Genomic DNA, 12,714 nt, shown 5'->3' with positions numbered 1-12,714 from the left:
ACTTTAGAAGCTGAAAACTTTTCTCTAGCTCCTAGGTCCTTAGTTTTCTAACTATAGGAAGGTAGCTACAGTCATGAATTGGAGGGGATCCTAGTTTTTAGAGCTGCCCCAACAAGTAAGCTCAAACTTTATGGCTTGACACAACAGAAATTTATTCTCTTACAATTCCAGGGGCCAGAAGTCTGAAGTCAAGGTGTGTCAGCAGGGCCTGCTTCCCCCAAAGGTTCTCGGAGAGAATCCTTCCTTGCCTCCTCCAGCTCTGGTAGCTCCTGTCATGCCTTGGCTTGTGGCCGCACCGCTCCAGGCACTCTAGTCTGTCTTCATGTGACCTTCTCTGTGTCTTGTCACCTTTTCCATTTGTTCAAAGGCAATCCCCAGTGGATTTAGACCCATTCCAATCTAGGAGGATCTCATTTCAAGATCCTTACCTTAATCTGCAAGGACCTTTAAGGTCACAGTCTGAAGTTCCAGGTGGACACAGTGCAAGGGGGGATGTGGTAGAGTTCCTTTAGTCAACCTGATCTATTTTTTGAAAAGATTGAAAAACGGCCTTTGTGGTGGTGGTTTTGTTTTTTGCAGCAGGACTTTCTGGAGAGGCCGAATTCCCTAACTGGTACAAATGGTGAGGCACATACCAGGTGCTAACCCCAACCCCCAGACTTTGTGTTCTGTTTTACTGGAGGAGGTTGGGACACTGAGTTTGACTTTCACTATAGTTTGTGTCTTTTGGTTTTTCTATTAAGTGGAATTTAAACTCTGACTTTATGGCTTAATACTTTATGGCTTTCAATAATTTCTGATAGTTTATATATTTTCCCTCCTAAAACTGGAATATGCCAGAGCAGCTTAGTTACAGTGATATAACCTATAGTTCAAACTTAAGGGCTTGACACAACAGAAATTTATTCTTTCTTAGGTTCTTGGGGATGTGGTGCTGGGGGAGCGGGAGCTAGCCGCCAGGAGAACACAAATGTTTGACAAAGCCCACTTGTGCTTCCTGAAATAGCTTCTTTCAAGAGGAAAGTTCAGGCCATCACCCTGTAGAGGGGGCACCAGCTGCCCTTTCAGGTGCTAGAAAAGCTGCCCAGGAGAAGGATTCTCATGCCAAGGCTACAATGGAACCCAGCTGACTGGGAGGTGCAGAGCCGCCCCCCTGCCTGCTAGCAAACCTGTTGTAGCTGGAGGGCGCCGCCCGGCACCATTGGCTGGGGCAGTGGGGCTTGAGTGCCAAATTTAAAGCCTGGGGATGATGCCTTATGCCCCCTTCTCAGTTCAGTGTAAGCACTTGGTTCCCAGTCCTGGGTAAACAAGACAGACCCTGCTGTGGCTCTGAAGATTCAACCCAGTAGTTCCTGGGGGGCCACCTGCCTCCTTTGTACAAGACCAGTGCCTGGGGGGCAAGGCTCAGTTTACTGTTTCTCTAGGAGGAAATCTAACCTTGTAGATCAGCAATTTCAAGACACAGGAAAGAATGCAGGGGCTCCTTTTACCCGGTAGACAGTGAAGGGCGAGGGTTCGTGTGTGTCATGGGGTGGTGACTGGGTCCGGTGCTGCCTGGCTCTAGCTTCACCAGGCGTTTTCTCTTCCCTTTGCAGTGCGATGACGTGGTCTTTGGCCTGTCACCCCCACTGGAGATGCTGAGGGAACTGAAGTCCCCACAGCAGCAGGACCTCACGGCCTTCCTGCGGCTGGTGGGGTACAAGGTGCAGGGCAAGTGTCTCGGGCCGGAGGATGTGGTCAGCAACCAGAAGCTCTTCTCTATCGCCTACTTCTTGGTCAGTGCACTAGCAGGTATGGAAAAAAAGAAATGCTGTTGTTGCTTTGAAGTAATTTCACCTACTGTAATTCTTCTGGGGCTGTGGAAAGGACAGTAACTGGGGAGGATTTAGTACTTACTATGGTTCCCTCCCTTTCAGCAGTACAGGGAGGGTAAGTGGAAGGCCAAGGAAGTTTACATGAAGTGTCACGAGCATGAAGGAGGCCTTGCTGTTGCCTGCCAGACGTCTCCATCATCTTGAGCACGTCTGTTTTCCTCCCCCAGGGAGGACTGTCCCTCTCACCCACACAGGAGAGCATCTCCCGAAGAGTCTCTGACTCACACAGGAGCCCTTGGCAGCTGCGTGGCAGCAGATCTCTACCCTGCCTGTAGTCCTTCTGGTCCTATTGTTCCCTCCAATGACTAGTGTATGATTTTTTACTACTTTTGCTTTTTAAAGAACTGAGGTAACATTAGTTTAGGTTCCTACCTCTTCAGATGTATGTCACCCCACCGCAATGCATCCATCATCTTTCTCCACAGACCACTGGGTCACCTCCAAACTTTGTTCCTCAGCACCCTTCATCCCTCTGGCAGCCTCAACTCCGCGCTGTTTCTGGGGTCTCTCTCTATGGTGGTGAATGGTTTTAGAACTGCCTCTTGATTCATACCTCAGGTCTCTCTCCATTCACCTGGACACTTAGTAGAGCACTCTCTTCCATGCCACTGATTCGATCCTCCATTGCTTTCTCTAGAGTCCTTGATCCTATTTATACAGGTCTGTACAACCTGAAATTACTTTTAGGCTTCAATTCCTATCTTCTGATCACTGATTTTTCATTTTTCTGATTTTTGTTCTTTGATTAACTTTTCTGATTTTCCCTTTAGCTGAGTTTTTTTCATTAGAGAAGTTCTTAACACTGTATTGTGTGTGTGTCACATGTGTTTGGGAAGTTGATCTCACTGTGCCTGTCATGCTCTTTTGAGCAGCAACTTCGGGGCTGCATTTGCTCTGACCTGGTAGACGAGCTGGGGTGGTGCTGACTAGCACTTGTGGCACCACCAAAACACCCCTGCTTGCCGGTCTTTGGGAGGAGAGTCTAGGCAGGCCATGTGCTCTCACCATCAGTGCTAAGCGCAGGAGTGACTGCTCTGCTCTTTACCGGGGAGCAGCCTGTGTAGGACACCCCAGTTCCTCTGCAAGGCTTCCCCTGGTTCAAGGGTGTGCGCTGCACAGCCTCTGCTCCTGGAGAACAGGTTGCCTGCACCACCTCCTGTTCCATGAAGCATGCATCTGTTCGGGGTCACACGAGTTGAAGTCTGCACTTGTCTCTGCTGTCCGGAAGTGGAGTCCCACTCCTAACCGCCAGGTGTGGCTGAGTGCAGGGTCCTCCTGGTGCCCTGCTCCAAGAACAGCAGCTACTGGGGACCAGGGCTTGCTGTGTCTACACCTCTTGCCAGGGTTCACCACATCTGGGATCCCTGCCCTGCCTCCCCCCTTTCAGATGTTCCTATTGTTTATTGACTTTGTGCTAAAATCTAGCTGGATTACATGGAGCAGGCGAGCCTGGTGTCTTCACTGTTCTGCCTTTAATTTTCATACTGACTTCAGAAGTGATCAGTCCACCACCATGACACTATATTCACCTTTACCAGTGAGATTAGCACTTCCATATATTCTGTTTTCTAACTAGTGCCCTTTTCAATTTAAAGAAGTCCCTCTAACATTCTTATTTGGCCATTTTAGCAGTGATGAATCCTTTTACCTTGTCCAGAAATCTTTATCCTTCAACTTTGATGGCAGGTTATTTTTCTTTTAAGCACTCTCTGTCTTGCACACTCCTTTTGTATGTAACCAGTTTGATTCTTTCCTTGTTTTTAACATTTTAATTATAATCACACATCACTTAATGGCAGAGAAATGTGTCACTAAAATGATCAGCCTATTGGGAGCCACCATTATATCTGTGGTCTATTATTGATCTAAGGTGAACACAGAACTGGTTACATTTGTTTTCAAAAAGGCCACTGTTGCCTATTTAGCACCTCTCATTGGATAACTACTGAGTACATGCTTTGCCCAGCTGATGGGAGAGCACTGAAGTACAATTAGGTAAAATTCAGGGGCTGGGTCTGGAGCTTTTATTTTTTCTTTGACATTGATTTTTGTCTCTTACAGAAATGCCTGATAATGCAGCAGCTCTTTTGGGTACTTGCTGTAAACTCGAGATTGTTCCTACACTGTGTTACTTGGTAAGTACCTGGGAAAATGAGGAAGAGATGGGTATCTTAGCAGCTAATAAAACTTCTAGGGTTTCTCATCCACAACAGCTCTTACAATAGGTTAAAAAAGGTATTTTAACTCTAGTTTTTGCACACTACAGACCTGGAGACTTGAGGCACAGAGGCAAAGGACTTGTCTTTTACTCCAACCCTCATGCTTTTCCTATTAGAAGAGGCTTTGGGCCAAGGCTTGCTGGCACTGTAGGGAGGGGTCCTGGTGCCCTGTTATTGGCTATGGTATTTCTGTGCTCTGACCAGTTGGTTCAGCTTTGCATTGGCCTCACTAGGAGGTATTCCAGGTCTGTTTTGTCTCAGGGAGCCACAGCTTCTTTCATTCTGTTTTAGAAATAAAACTGCTTTGTGCCCTCAGGAAATATCATAAAGAGTTACATATCCATGAGGCTAGCCCTAGAGATCAAGGTTAAGCTTTTGCTTTTTACATCACAAACTGGGTCATTAAAAGAAGGAGCCATCAATAGGCTGCCCCAAATTGCTCTAATAGGGCAGTTCCTATGATGTTGCTTCTGCAGGTGTTGCTCAGCCTTGGGCAGAACAGAGCTACTATATTTTAAAATCTGATTACTAATGGCCAAGTCCAGCATATGAAGTAGGCCCGAAGCTCAGAGATCTGTCCCCAGGTTTGAGAGGACTGCCAAGTTAGGACCCTGAAATTTGTTATACATCAACTCTGGAAACTTGGGCTAGTGCTTTTGGTACATCTCTGCACAGCAGAGACAACTACAGTCTAACCAAGGAACTTAGATTTTGTTCACGATAGAAAGCAGATTTTACCTATCCAGAGGAATGCTGTGTTATATTGTGATCATAAAAACTGAACTACTTACAAATGTGCCAGCATGTATATCCTGTAGTCAGCTGACAGTAAAGGCTGGTGGCAGTTTCGCTATAGAAACAATCTGTCTAATTGCCTAATTGTATGCTGTGATGAGCAAGAAAGCAATTCTGCCCAGTTCCCTTTTGTAGCAACTTTGTGCCTACCCATTGTTAAGTATTTACAAAGTCATCAACTGTATTCAGAATGTATATAAAAAAATACTGCTTGACCACTTTAGCCTCCCCTCCCAACAAACTGACTCTTAAATGTCATCTTTCTTGCTGATCAACTCTAGGCTTTGATTTTTTTTTTTTTCTTTGTGGGACCCTCGCCGGTGGCTGGGGATCGAACTGGCACTGCAGAGGCTGCAGGCAGCCTCGCAGCCCAGCGCTCAACCACTGCGCCACCAAGGGAGGCCCTCTAGGCTTTGATTTATGCTGCTTCCATGTTCTGTTGGTGTTCTAAAAGTAGACACTAGGACACAAGCTCCAGAATGGTATTCATTCTGCTTTGGCAAAAAACAACCCACTATAGAAGACAAATAAGTTTTCTTTAACTTTCTGGGTACTTTCGTATAATCTCCCCGAGACATAGCAACAACTCTTCTTCAAACAATGAGACTCCTGAGGGAATCAGGTGTTTCTTAAAGGGATTTACTGAGAATCACCTACAAACTCACCAGTGTTCCTACTTTTTTTTTTTTTTCCTTGTCTAGGGGCCAAGGTAACTTGAGAGGCTTTCTGGGCAGTTTCAGATTTACTAATCTGGTAGATTTTAGTGTAAGGATTGATTAGAAGGTGCGAAACAATAGATAATATTAATTTTGCCCACTACCTTTGGGTGACACTAATTTCCATATACCAAGAAGTGCCTGTGGGCAGCTGGAGTTGGCAGGTGTTTAGTACTTACGCACCAGACACAGGAAATCACCCACTGTGCTTTTGCCAGTCTTCAGCCTGCACCAGGGGAACAGTTTTAAATCAATGGCATGTGGTGCCTGTCTTCTAAAGCATAATCCGTATTTTGGGTCAAATGGGTAAGGCTGTAGTTACATAGTGTGGCTTATATTTGTAAAACCAATTTTGATGTAGACACACAAGTACTTTTATATTCAAATGAGTGCTACGCTTCAGATACCAGGGCTAACTGTATATGGTACTTTCAGTAAAGTTACCATTTCTCAGCATATTTCTAGAATTCTTTAGGATTCCATTTAGAGTACTTATTTGAAAATCAGAGCTACTAGAAAACCTACTGAAGATTAAAAAGTATCAGAGTGACTGATCAAGACCCTAAAAGTTCTTTGAAATGTACATACAAAGATGCTTCAGATTCACAGAACCCATCACATCCATTTATGATAAAACTCAACAAAATGAAGTGATGTTTTCCCAACATAGTAAAGGCCATATACGACAAGCCTATAGCTAACATCACACATCGAAAAGCTTTTCGAACAAAACAAGCTCTTGCCACATTTATTAAATATAGTATTGGAAGTCACAGCCAGAACAGTTAGGTAATTGTTCCATCCCTATGGGCGGGAACAAGTAAAACTGTCACTGATTGTGGACATGATTTTATATAGAAAATGAGACTCTACGAAAAGACCTGTAGCACTAATGAATCAGTGAAGTCTCAGGTGAGGATGTCAACATACACACTCAACCATCAGAATGAGAAATTAAGAAAATAATCCCGTTTATACCAAACTACAAAACAAATGAAAGAAATTGTACAACTGAAAAGATACTCTGTTCTTATGGACAGAAAAAAATAATTGTTAAAATACCCCTAATGCCCTAAAAGCAATCTATAGATACAATGCAGTCCCTCTCAAAATTCACACTTTTCACAGAAATAGAACAAACATTCCTAAAATTATACAGATTAGGAACCACAAAAGGCCCCAAATAGCCAAGGCAATCTTGAAAAAGAACAAAGCTGAAAGCATCACACTCCCTGACTTCAAACTCCATTACAAAGCAATATAGTCTTGGCTCAAAATCACAAAGTGAAACAGAGAGCCCAGAAATAAACTCACATGCATATAATAAGTTAATATGCAACAGTAGAACAGAGACTAAACCCAATGGGGAAAAGACAATCTCTTCAAAAAATACTGTTAGAAAAAGATGAAAATGGATCTCTGTCTTCCACCACAAACAAAAATGGATTAAAGATTTGAATCTAAGGACTGAAACCATCAAACTCCTAGAAAACATTGATGATAAAGTCACTGACGCTGATCTTGTGAATTTTTAGGTAACTCCTAAAGGAAAGGAAAGCAAAGTAGGCTGCCTAAAGGAAAGAAAAGCAAAGTAGGAAAGCAAAGTTTCTGCATAGCATCAACAAAAATAATAATGAAACTGACTGAACAGGAAAAAGTATTTACACATTGAGTAAGTGGTTAATATTCAATACATACAGAAAAATCCACATAACCAAGTAACAAAAAACCTGATTAAGAAATGAGCATAGAATCAAATACACATTTTTGCAAAGACATACAGCTAAGGCATATGCAAAGATGTTTAGATCTCCAATCATCAGGAAAATGCTAATCAAAACCACAATGGGATGGCACTCTACACTTGTCAGAATGGCTATCATCAAAAAGATAACATTGGTGACAATATGGGTAAAAGGGAATGCTCATATTGGTGTGAATGTAAACTGATGCAGTCCCTATAGAAAATAAGGAGGTTCTTCAAAAATCCAAAATAGAACAACCATCTGGTACATACCATTTCTGAGTATTAAACTGAAGAAAATGAAAACACTAATTCACAAGGACATATGAAGCCCTATGTTCATGATAGCATTAATCACAGTAGCCAAGCTATGGGGGCAATCAAAGTGTGCATTAATGAAAGACACGTTAAGGAAGATACGGTGTGTGCGCACACACATGCATACACGAATACTACTCAGGCATAAAAAAGAATAAAAGTTTGTCATTTGGGACAACATGAATTGATTGAACTTGAAGGTATTATAATAGGTGAAATTAGGGAAAGATAATACTGTATGATTTCACTTATACGTGGAATCAAAAGAACATAATAAAACCAAATTCAGAACAGAATGGTGTTTGCCAGAGGTAAAGGGGGGCAGATGTCATGGTGATTATAATCAGTAATAATGCATTACATATATGAAAGTTGCCAAGAGTAAACCTTAAAGAGTCTCATCACAAGAAAATACATCTAACTTTATATGGTGATGGATAGCTGGAATTATTGTGATCACTTTGCATTGTACACAAATTATGATGATGTACAGCTGAAACTGTTATGTCAATTTAACCTTAATTACAAATACTTTAAGGCCGTAAAAGCAAAATTCAAATGTTCTGAGTAGTTGTAATTAGAGCAGCCTCCAAAGTGAACTAACATTGAGTACACTGAGGGTCAGTATTCCAGGCAGCGTAAGTGGTGAGCACAGCAGACCTGTTCCCTGTTCACCTGGCACCTTGTTTAGCAAACAGACTAAACTGAATATTGAAAAGATGGCTTCAGGAAGAGTAAGTACATTAAGACCACATAATAGCGTAATGATGCCTGGCTACGAGGGCAGGGAATAGTCATTAGAGAGGGCTTGGTAGAGGCCCTTCTGATGAGGCAGTGCTACCAAAAGGTGAGAGGGCAAGGGCTGTACACAAATCATCAGGGACAGTCTGCCAGCCAGAGAGTAGCAAGGGCAAAGGTTCTCGAAGCAGAAAGCACAACTCGCCAAAGTATGCTACCTGCCTTTGAGGGGTTCATGCAAATATGTAAGAAATTCTAATAACTTCATTAAAAAAAAACAAAACCTTGCATACTGTGTGCATGAGAAATTACATTGTGACCTTTCTAATCTTCTAGAGTTAATGGACATAGTACAAGGTCAAATTCAGAATTGGGAATTCAGACAGAGGACACCAGGAACTGGAAAGAGATCCAGCCTCATATCTTGGTCTGGGTCAAATAGACCTTGTTCTATATCTTAAGGGTTTTCTTGTTCCACCTGGGGAATTAAAAAGCAACAACTTAATTTGGTTCTCCCAAGTTACCTTGACGTGCATTACTATCCAACTGTGTGGGTTTTCTGTAACATTTTAAAGTGAACTTGTTGACATGTCATTTCAGCTCCATGCTCTATCTGATGATGGAGTAGCTGATCTTGAAGACCCAGCCTTGGCTCCTCTGAAAGATACAGAAAGATTTGGGATCGTACAACGTTTGTTCACTTCTGCTGACATTAGCCTGGAGAGGCTGCAGTCTTCCGTGAAAGCTGTGGTCCAGAAGGAGCCTCACATTTTCCCACTAATTCTTTATATAAGCCTGAATGGACTCTGTGCCTTGGACAGAGCACATTAATAACATAAATTATAAGTACATGCAATCAGCCATGGCTGGACATTTTTTGCCATCAAGATACTACTATGGGGCTTAGGTCAAATCTATGCTAAAAGCTGGTCAATGAAATGAATTTACAAAACCGTTCAAGAAGTGGTGACTTTTTGCACTATCAGTTACCTTGTGTAGCCGCTAGCACTAAACAGCAATAGTAACCTGTTTGTTTTGAGCTGATAAACAGTATCCTTTTCTGAAGAGACCCTCCTGTGCTGGTGACCTGGTGTCAAAGTTAGATGCCAGCATCCAAAGAACCAAAGGAGACCCGAGAAGTCCAGGCTAGTGCATGTTCAGACCTTTTCTCCTTCTGCTACAAAAATGGGCCTATTCATCACTTTCTTGTATTTCTCACTTTGTTATACAAAAACCAGGTGAGTTTGGCACTTTGATCCAAAAATTCGTTTTAAATTGTGAATGTTGTGGGAAGGTGATTTCTTTTCACAGAGGGCTATGTTTTAGATGTGCTGTATGCTATGCAGAGACTGAAAAATGAACTGTAAATGCCAAGAGAGTACATTCTTTTGCTGAAAAAATTATACTAAAAAAGTCTAAAAGCAGGAGACCCTTGCTTGGGAGGGGAAAGAGGGACGTTCTAGCTTTGTAGATCTTGACTTGTCATGCTTTGATGAACCTACTGATTTGATGTCTAGAACAATGTGCTGAATTCTCATGTATTCTGGATGTTTAATTTGTAAATACTACATATTGTATCAAAGGAAAACTTATACCATGTATATTTTGCTTTTTATCCTATTTTGACATCCTGCTATTAGAAACAGCCTAGACAGTCTCCCCCGAGCCTCTGCTAATATCCACTGGGGACCTGGAGCCACTGCTGCTCCCCTTAGCAAAAAGCAGTTGAGACCTATTGCTCCAATTTGTCTTATGTTAGGAGCAGGGAGGCAGAAGGAGATGAGCAGTATCAACTGTTGGAGAGTACCTGGCTTTTTCTTGTCTCAGCATCATCTACTTAATGCGTTTCTGCCTTTCAGATTTTAATGAGACTCAATGTTATGCAAATGCTTATGATACACAGGATAAAGGACTGAGTTGCATATAGTGGTAGTAACATTAAAAAAAAAAAGCCCTTTATATACAAACTGAAAAGGAGCATGCAAAAGGAAAATGAATTGTGCTAAAATGGCAGTACACATGCCATTTTGTCTGCTTTTTTGAAATAAGCATACAGAACTGCAGACAAATGTGTAATGTGAATCTCTACTTGTGTCAAAAAATAGACATGCATGCATGTATCAGAAACTTTAAGACTTCCCAAGAAACCTAAAAGTGGCTTCTCTAGGGACAGGATTTAGAGGTTATGGCAAGCAGGCGGTAGGGCTCAGGGAAGGGTATTTCAACCTTCTATTCCTGTGAAATTTTTATATGTATTTTGTAAAAGCAGCATGTGCATACCCTCTCGCCCCAAGCCCCCCTCCCCACCTCCACACACACACACACAGAGAAATAAAAGATGCTTTCCCGGCAATATTGAGCTAAGGGCTTTGGCTGTTTTCACACTTGTCCTAAGATCAGCCTGTCATCCTGTTGGATTGTTTTAAAAATTAGCTAGTGAAAGACACCGCTTTATGTTGCTATAGGTGTCCCCAGCCTCCCAGTTACTGCCAGGCTTCCTAGCAGATCCCCTCCGGGATGTGGAAGGTAAGACAGTGCTGGGCATACTGGAGTAAGTGCAGAGTGGGACTCTAAAAGGTTACCCTGGTGAACTATGCTCACCATTAAGTATTTTAAAATGCACTTTTATTTACAGCTTGAGATCAAGAACCACACTTTTTCATAATTAGATTGTGAAATAAGGTCTAGTAGCACAGGTCACTTAGAAAAGATAGTAAATAAAGCAGAATTTCCTAGAACAGAGACCCTGAGGCTGCTTTTTCCAGCCATGACAGAGGGATCACTTGGTTTTCATAAACACAGGAAATTACACTTTAGCTCCTGTGCTATGGCCTGCTAATAGCCCCTTGAAGACACCATCACCTAATAGTTCCAGGAATCTGTGAACAGGTTACCTTACATGGCAAAAGGGACTTTGCAGATATTTTTTAAGATGAACAGAGTATCCTGGATTATCTAGGTGGGTCCTTAAAAGAAGTAGAAACATGTGAACTCAGTGTCACAGCTTCCGCTGAGATGGAGGCCTGCGCCCGGAGAAGTGAGCAGTCCCTCCCACCGCAGCAAGGCAGCAGGCACTTAGGGTCTACAACCATGTGGAAAGTCTGCCCGCAACCTGCAAGAGCCTGGAAGTGGATTCTCCTCTAGACAAGAGCCAAGGCAGGCAGGGGGACATCGTGATTTTAGCCCTGTGAAAGCTTTGTCAGAACTAAGTTTGTGTTTTAAGGCTGTTTGTGATACAATGTGCCACTGCAAATTTGCTATGCAGTGTAAGATGAAGAATCAACATAAAATCTAGTATTTCTGAAGACCTCAAAAATACACTGGACTAGCAATTTCCAAAATATGAACTATGGAACCCTGGAAAGGAATTGTAAAGTACCTTTCTAAAACAGGCTTCCCACACTGACCTACAGTCACGCCTCCATCTCCTGGTCAGCCTGGTGTGTCCACCTCCCCTTTTCACTGCGGGTCTTGGGGCTGAGCCAGGGCCACAACAGGTTTTTCCTACCAGCATTTCTTGGCTAGCTGGGAAGTGGTCATGGTATCTATCCCCTGCTATGTAAGAATGGAGGCCTTCTCTTGATTCTCTACTTTAATCTTCCCTGTCTCTGATATTCTCTCCTGGCCATATGCTGTCTTTGAAAGCCTCTGAATCACTTGGGCTGAGGTAGAAGAAACAATTAGGGTTTCCATATTGAAGAGACAGGTGTTTATTTTTGGAAAAACAGTAAACGTAGGGAGGTGTTTAACGCTGTTCCTAAGCACACAATGCAATTTCAAACCTTTTGTCATAGCTCCCACATGGCACAGCAGGCTGCATCCCCTCTGCAGTGTTATCAGTGGATCATGCCTGTTCCTACTATGTGCGGTGAATCCTCTCAGCCTGCACAACTACTGGCCTGTAACCCAGTTCTTATGCATAAATTGGTTTCACTTGGCCAGATGGGGCTCACACTGCTGCACGTGTTGGTGTAATAATGAAAGGAAGGTTTACAAAGGTGGTCTATGGAGGGGAAGATGGGGCGGGAGATGGGGCGGGAAGGGGAAGATGGGGCGGGAAGGAAGAGTGGAACATTGCTGAATTACACCACTAGGTGGAGCAGTGGGCAAAGAGGAGTAGGCCCTCTGCACCTCATGGGGGTTAGCTCCCTGGGCCGGGTCTCGAACTCAGGGCGTAGCAGCAATGGTGCTGTAGCACTGAGCCTTAACCCACTCGGCCACCGGGGAGGCCCTTCCTACTGCCTGGTTTTAGGTTGCTTAGTACTTCACCGGAAGGAGGGTCTCTGCCTTTGCAAATAGTGAGGGGATGC

The 12,714-nt window shown here is 43.1% G+C and overlaps 1 protein-coding gene across 2 annotated transcripts in view; it reads left to right on the top strand.

Moving 5' to 3' along the window:
* The window catches only part of GSDME (gasdermin E), a 67,508-nt gene extending 55,099 nt beyond the window's left edge, over positions 1-12,409 (top strand). For both annotated transcript variants that reach the window (XM_037509354.2, XM_037509344.2), the window contains exons 8-10: positions 1,596-1,791; positions 3,936-4,009; positions 9,005-12,409. In XM_037509354.2, the coding sequence (XP_037365251.1) occupies positions 1,596-1,791; positions 3,936-4,009; positions 9,005-9,235 (501 nt within the window). In that variant the 3' untranslated portion in view covers positions 9,236-12,409. The remainder of the gene's footprint in view (positions 1-1,595; positions 1,792-3,935; positions 4,010-9,004) is intronic.
* Positions 12,410-12,714: the final 305 nt, after the last annotated feature.

Source organism: Talpa occidentalis, unplaced genomic scaffold (assembly GCF_014898055.3).
Source record: "Talpa occidentalis isolate TD23 unplaced genomic scaffold, MPIMG_talOcc4v2.1, whole genome shotgun sequence".
In the NCBI taxonomy this organism is placed as follows: domain Eukaryota; kingdom Metazoa; phylum Chordata; class Mammalia; order Eulipotyphla; family Talpidae; genus Talpa; species Talpa occidentalis.
Note: the sequence above shows the minus strand (reverse complement) of the source record. Positions and strands in the feature narration are given on the sequence as shown.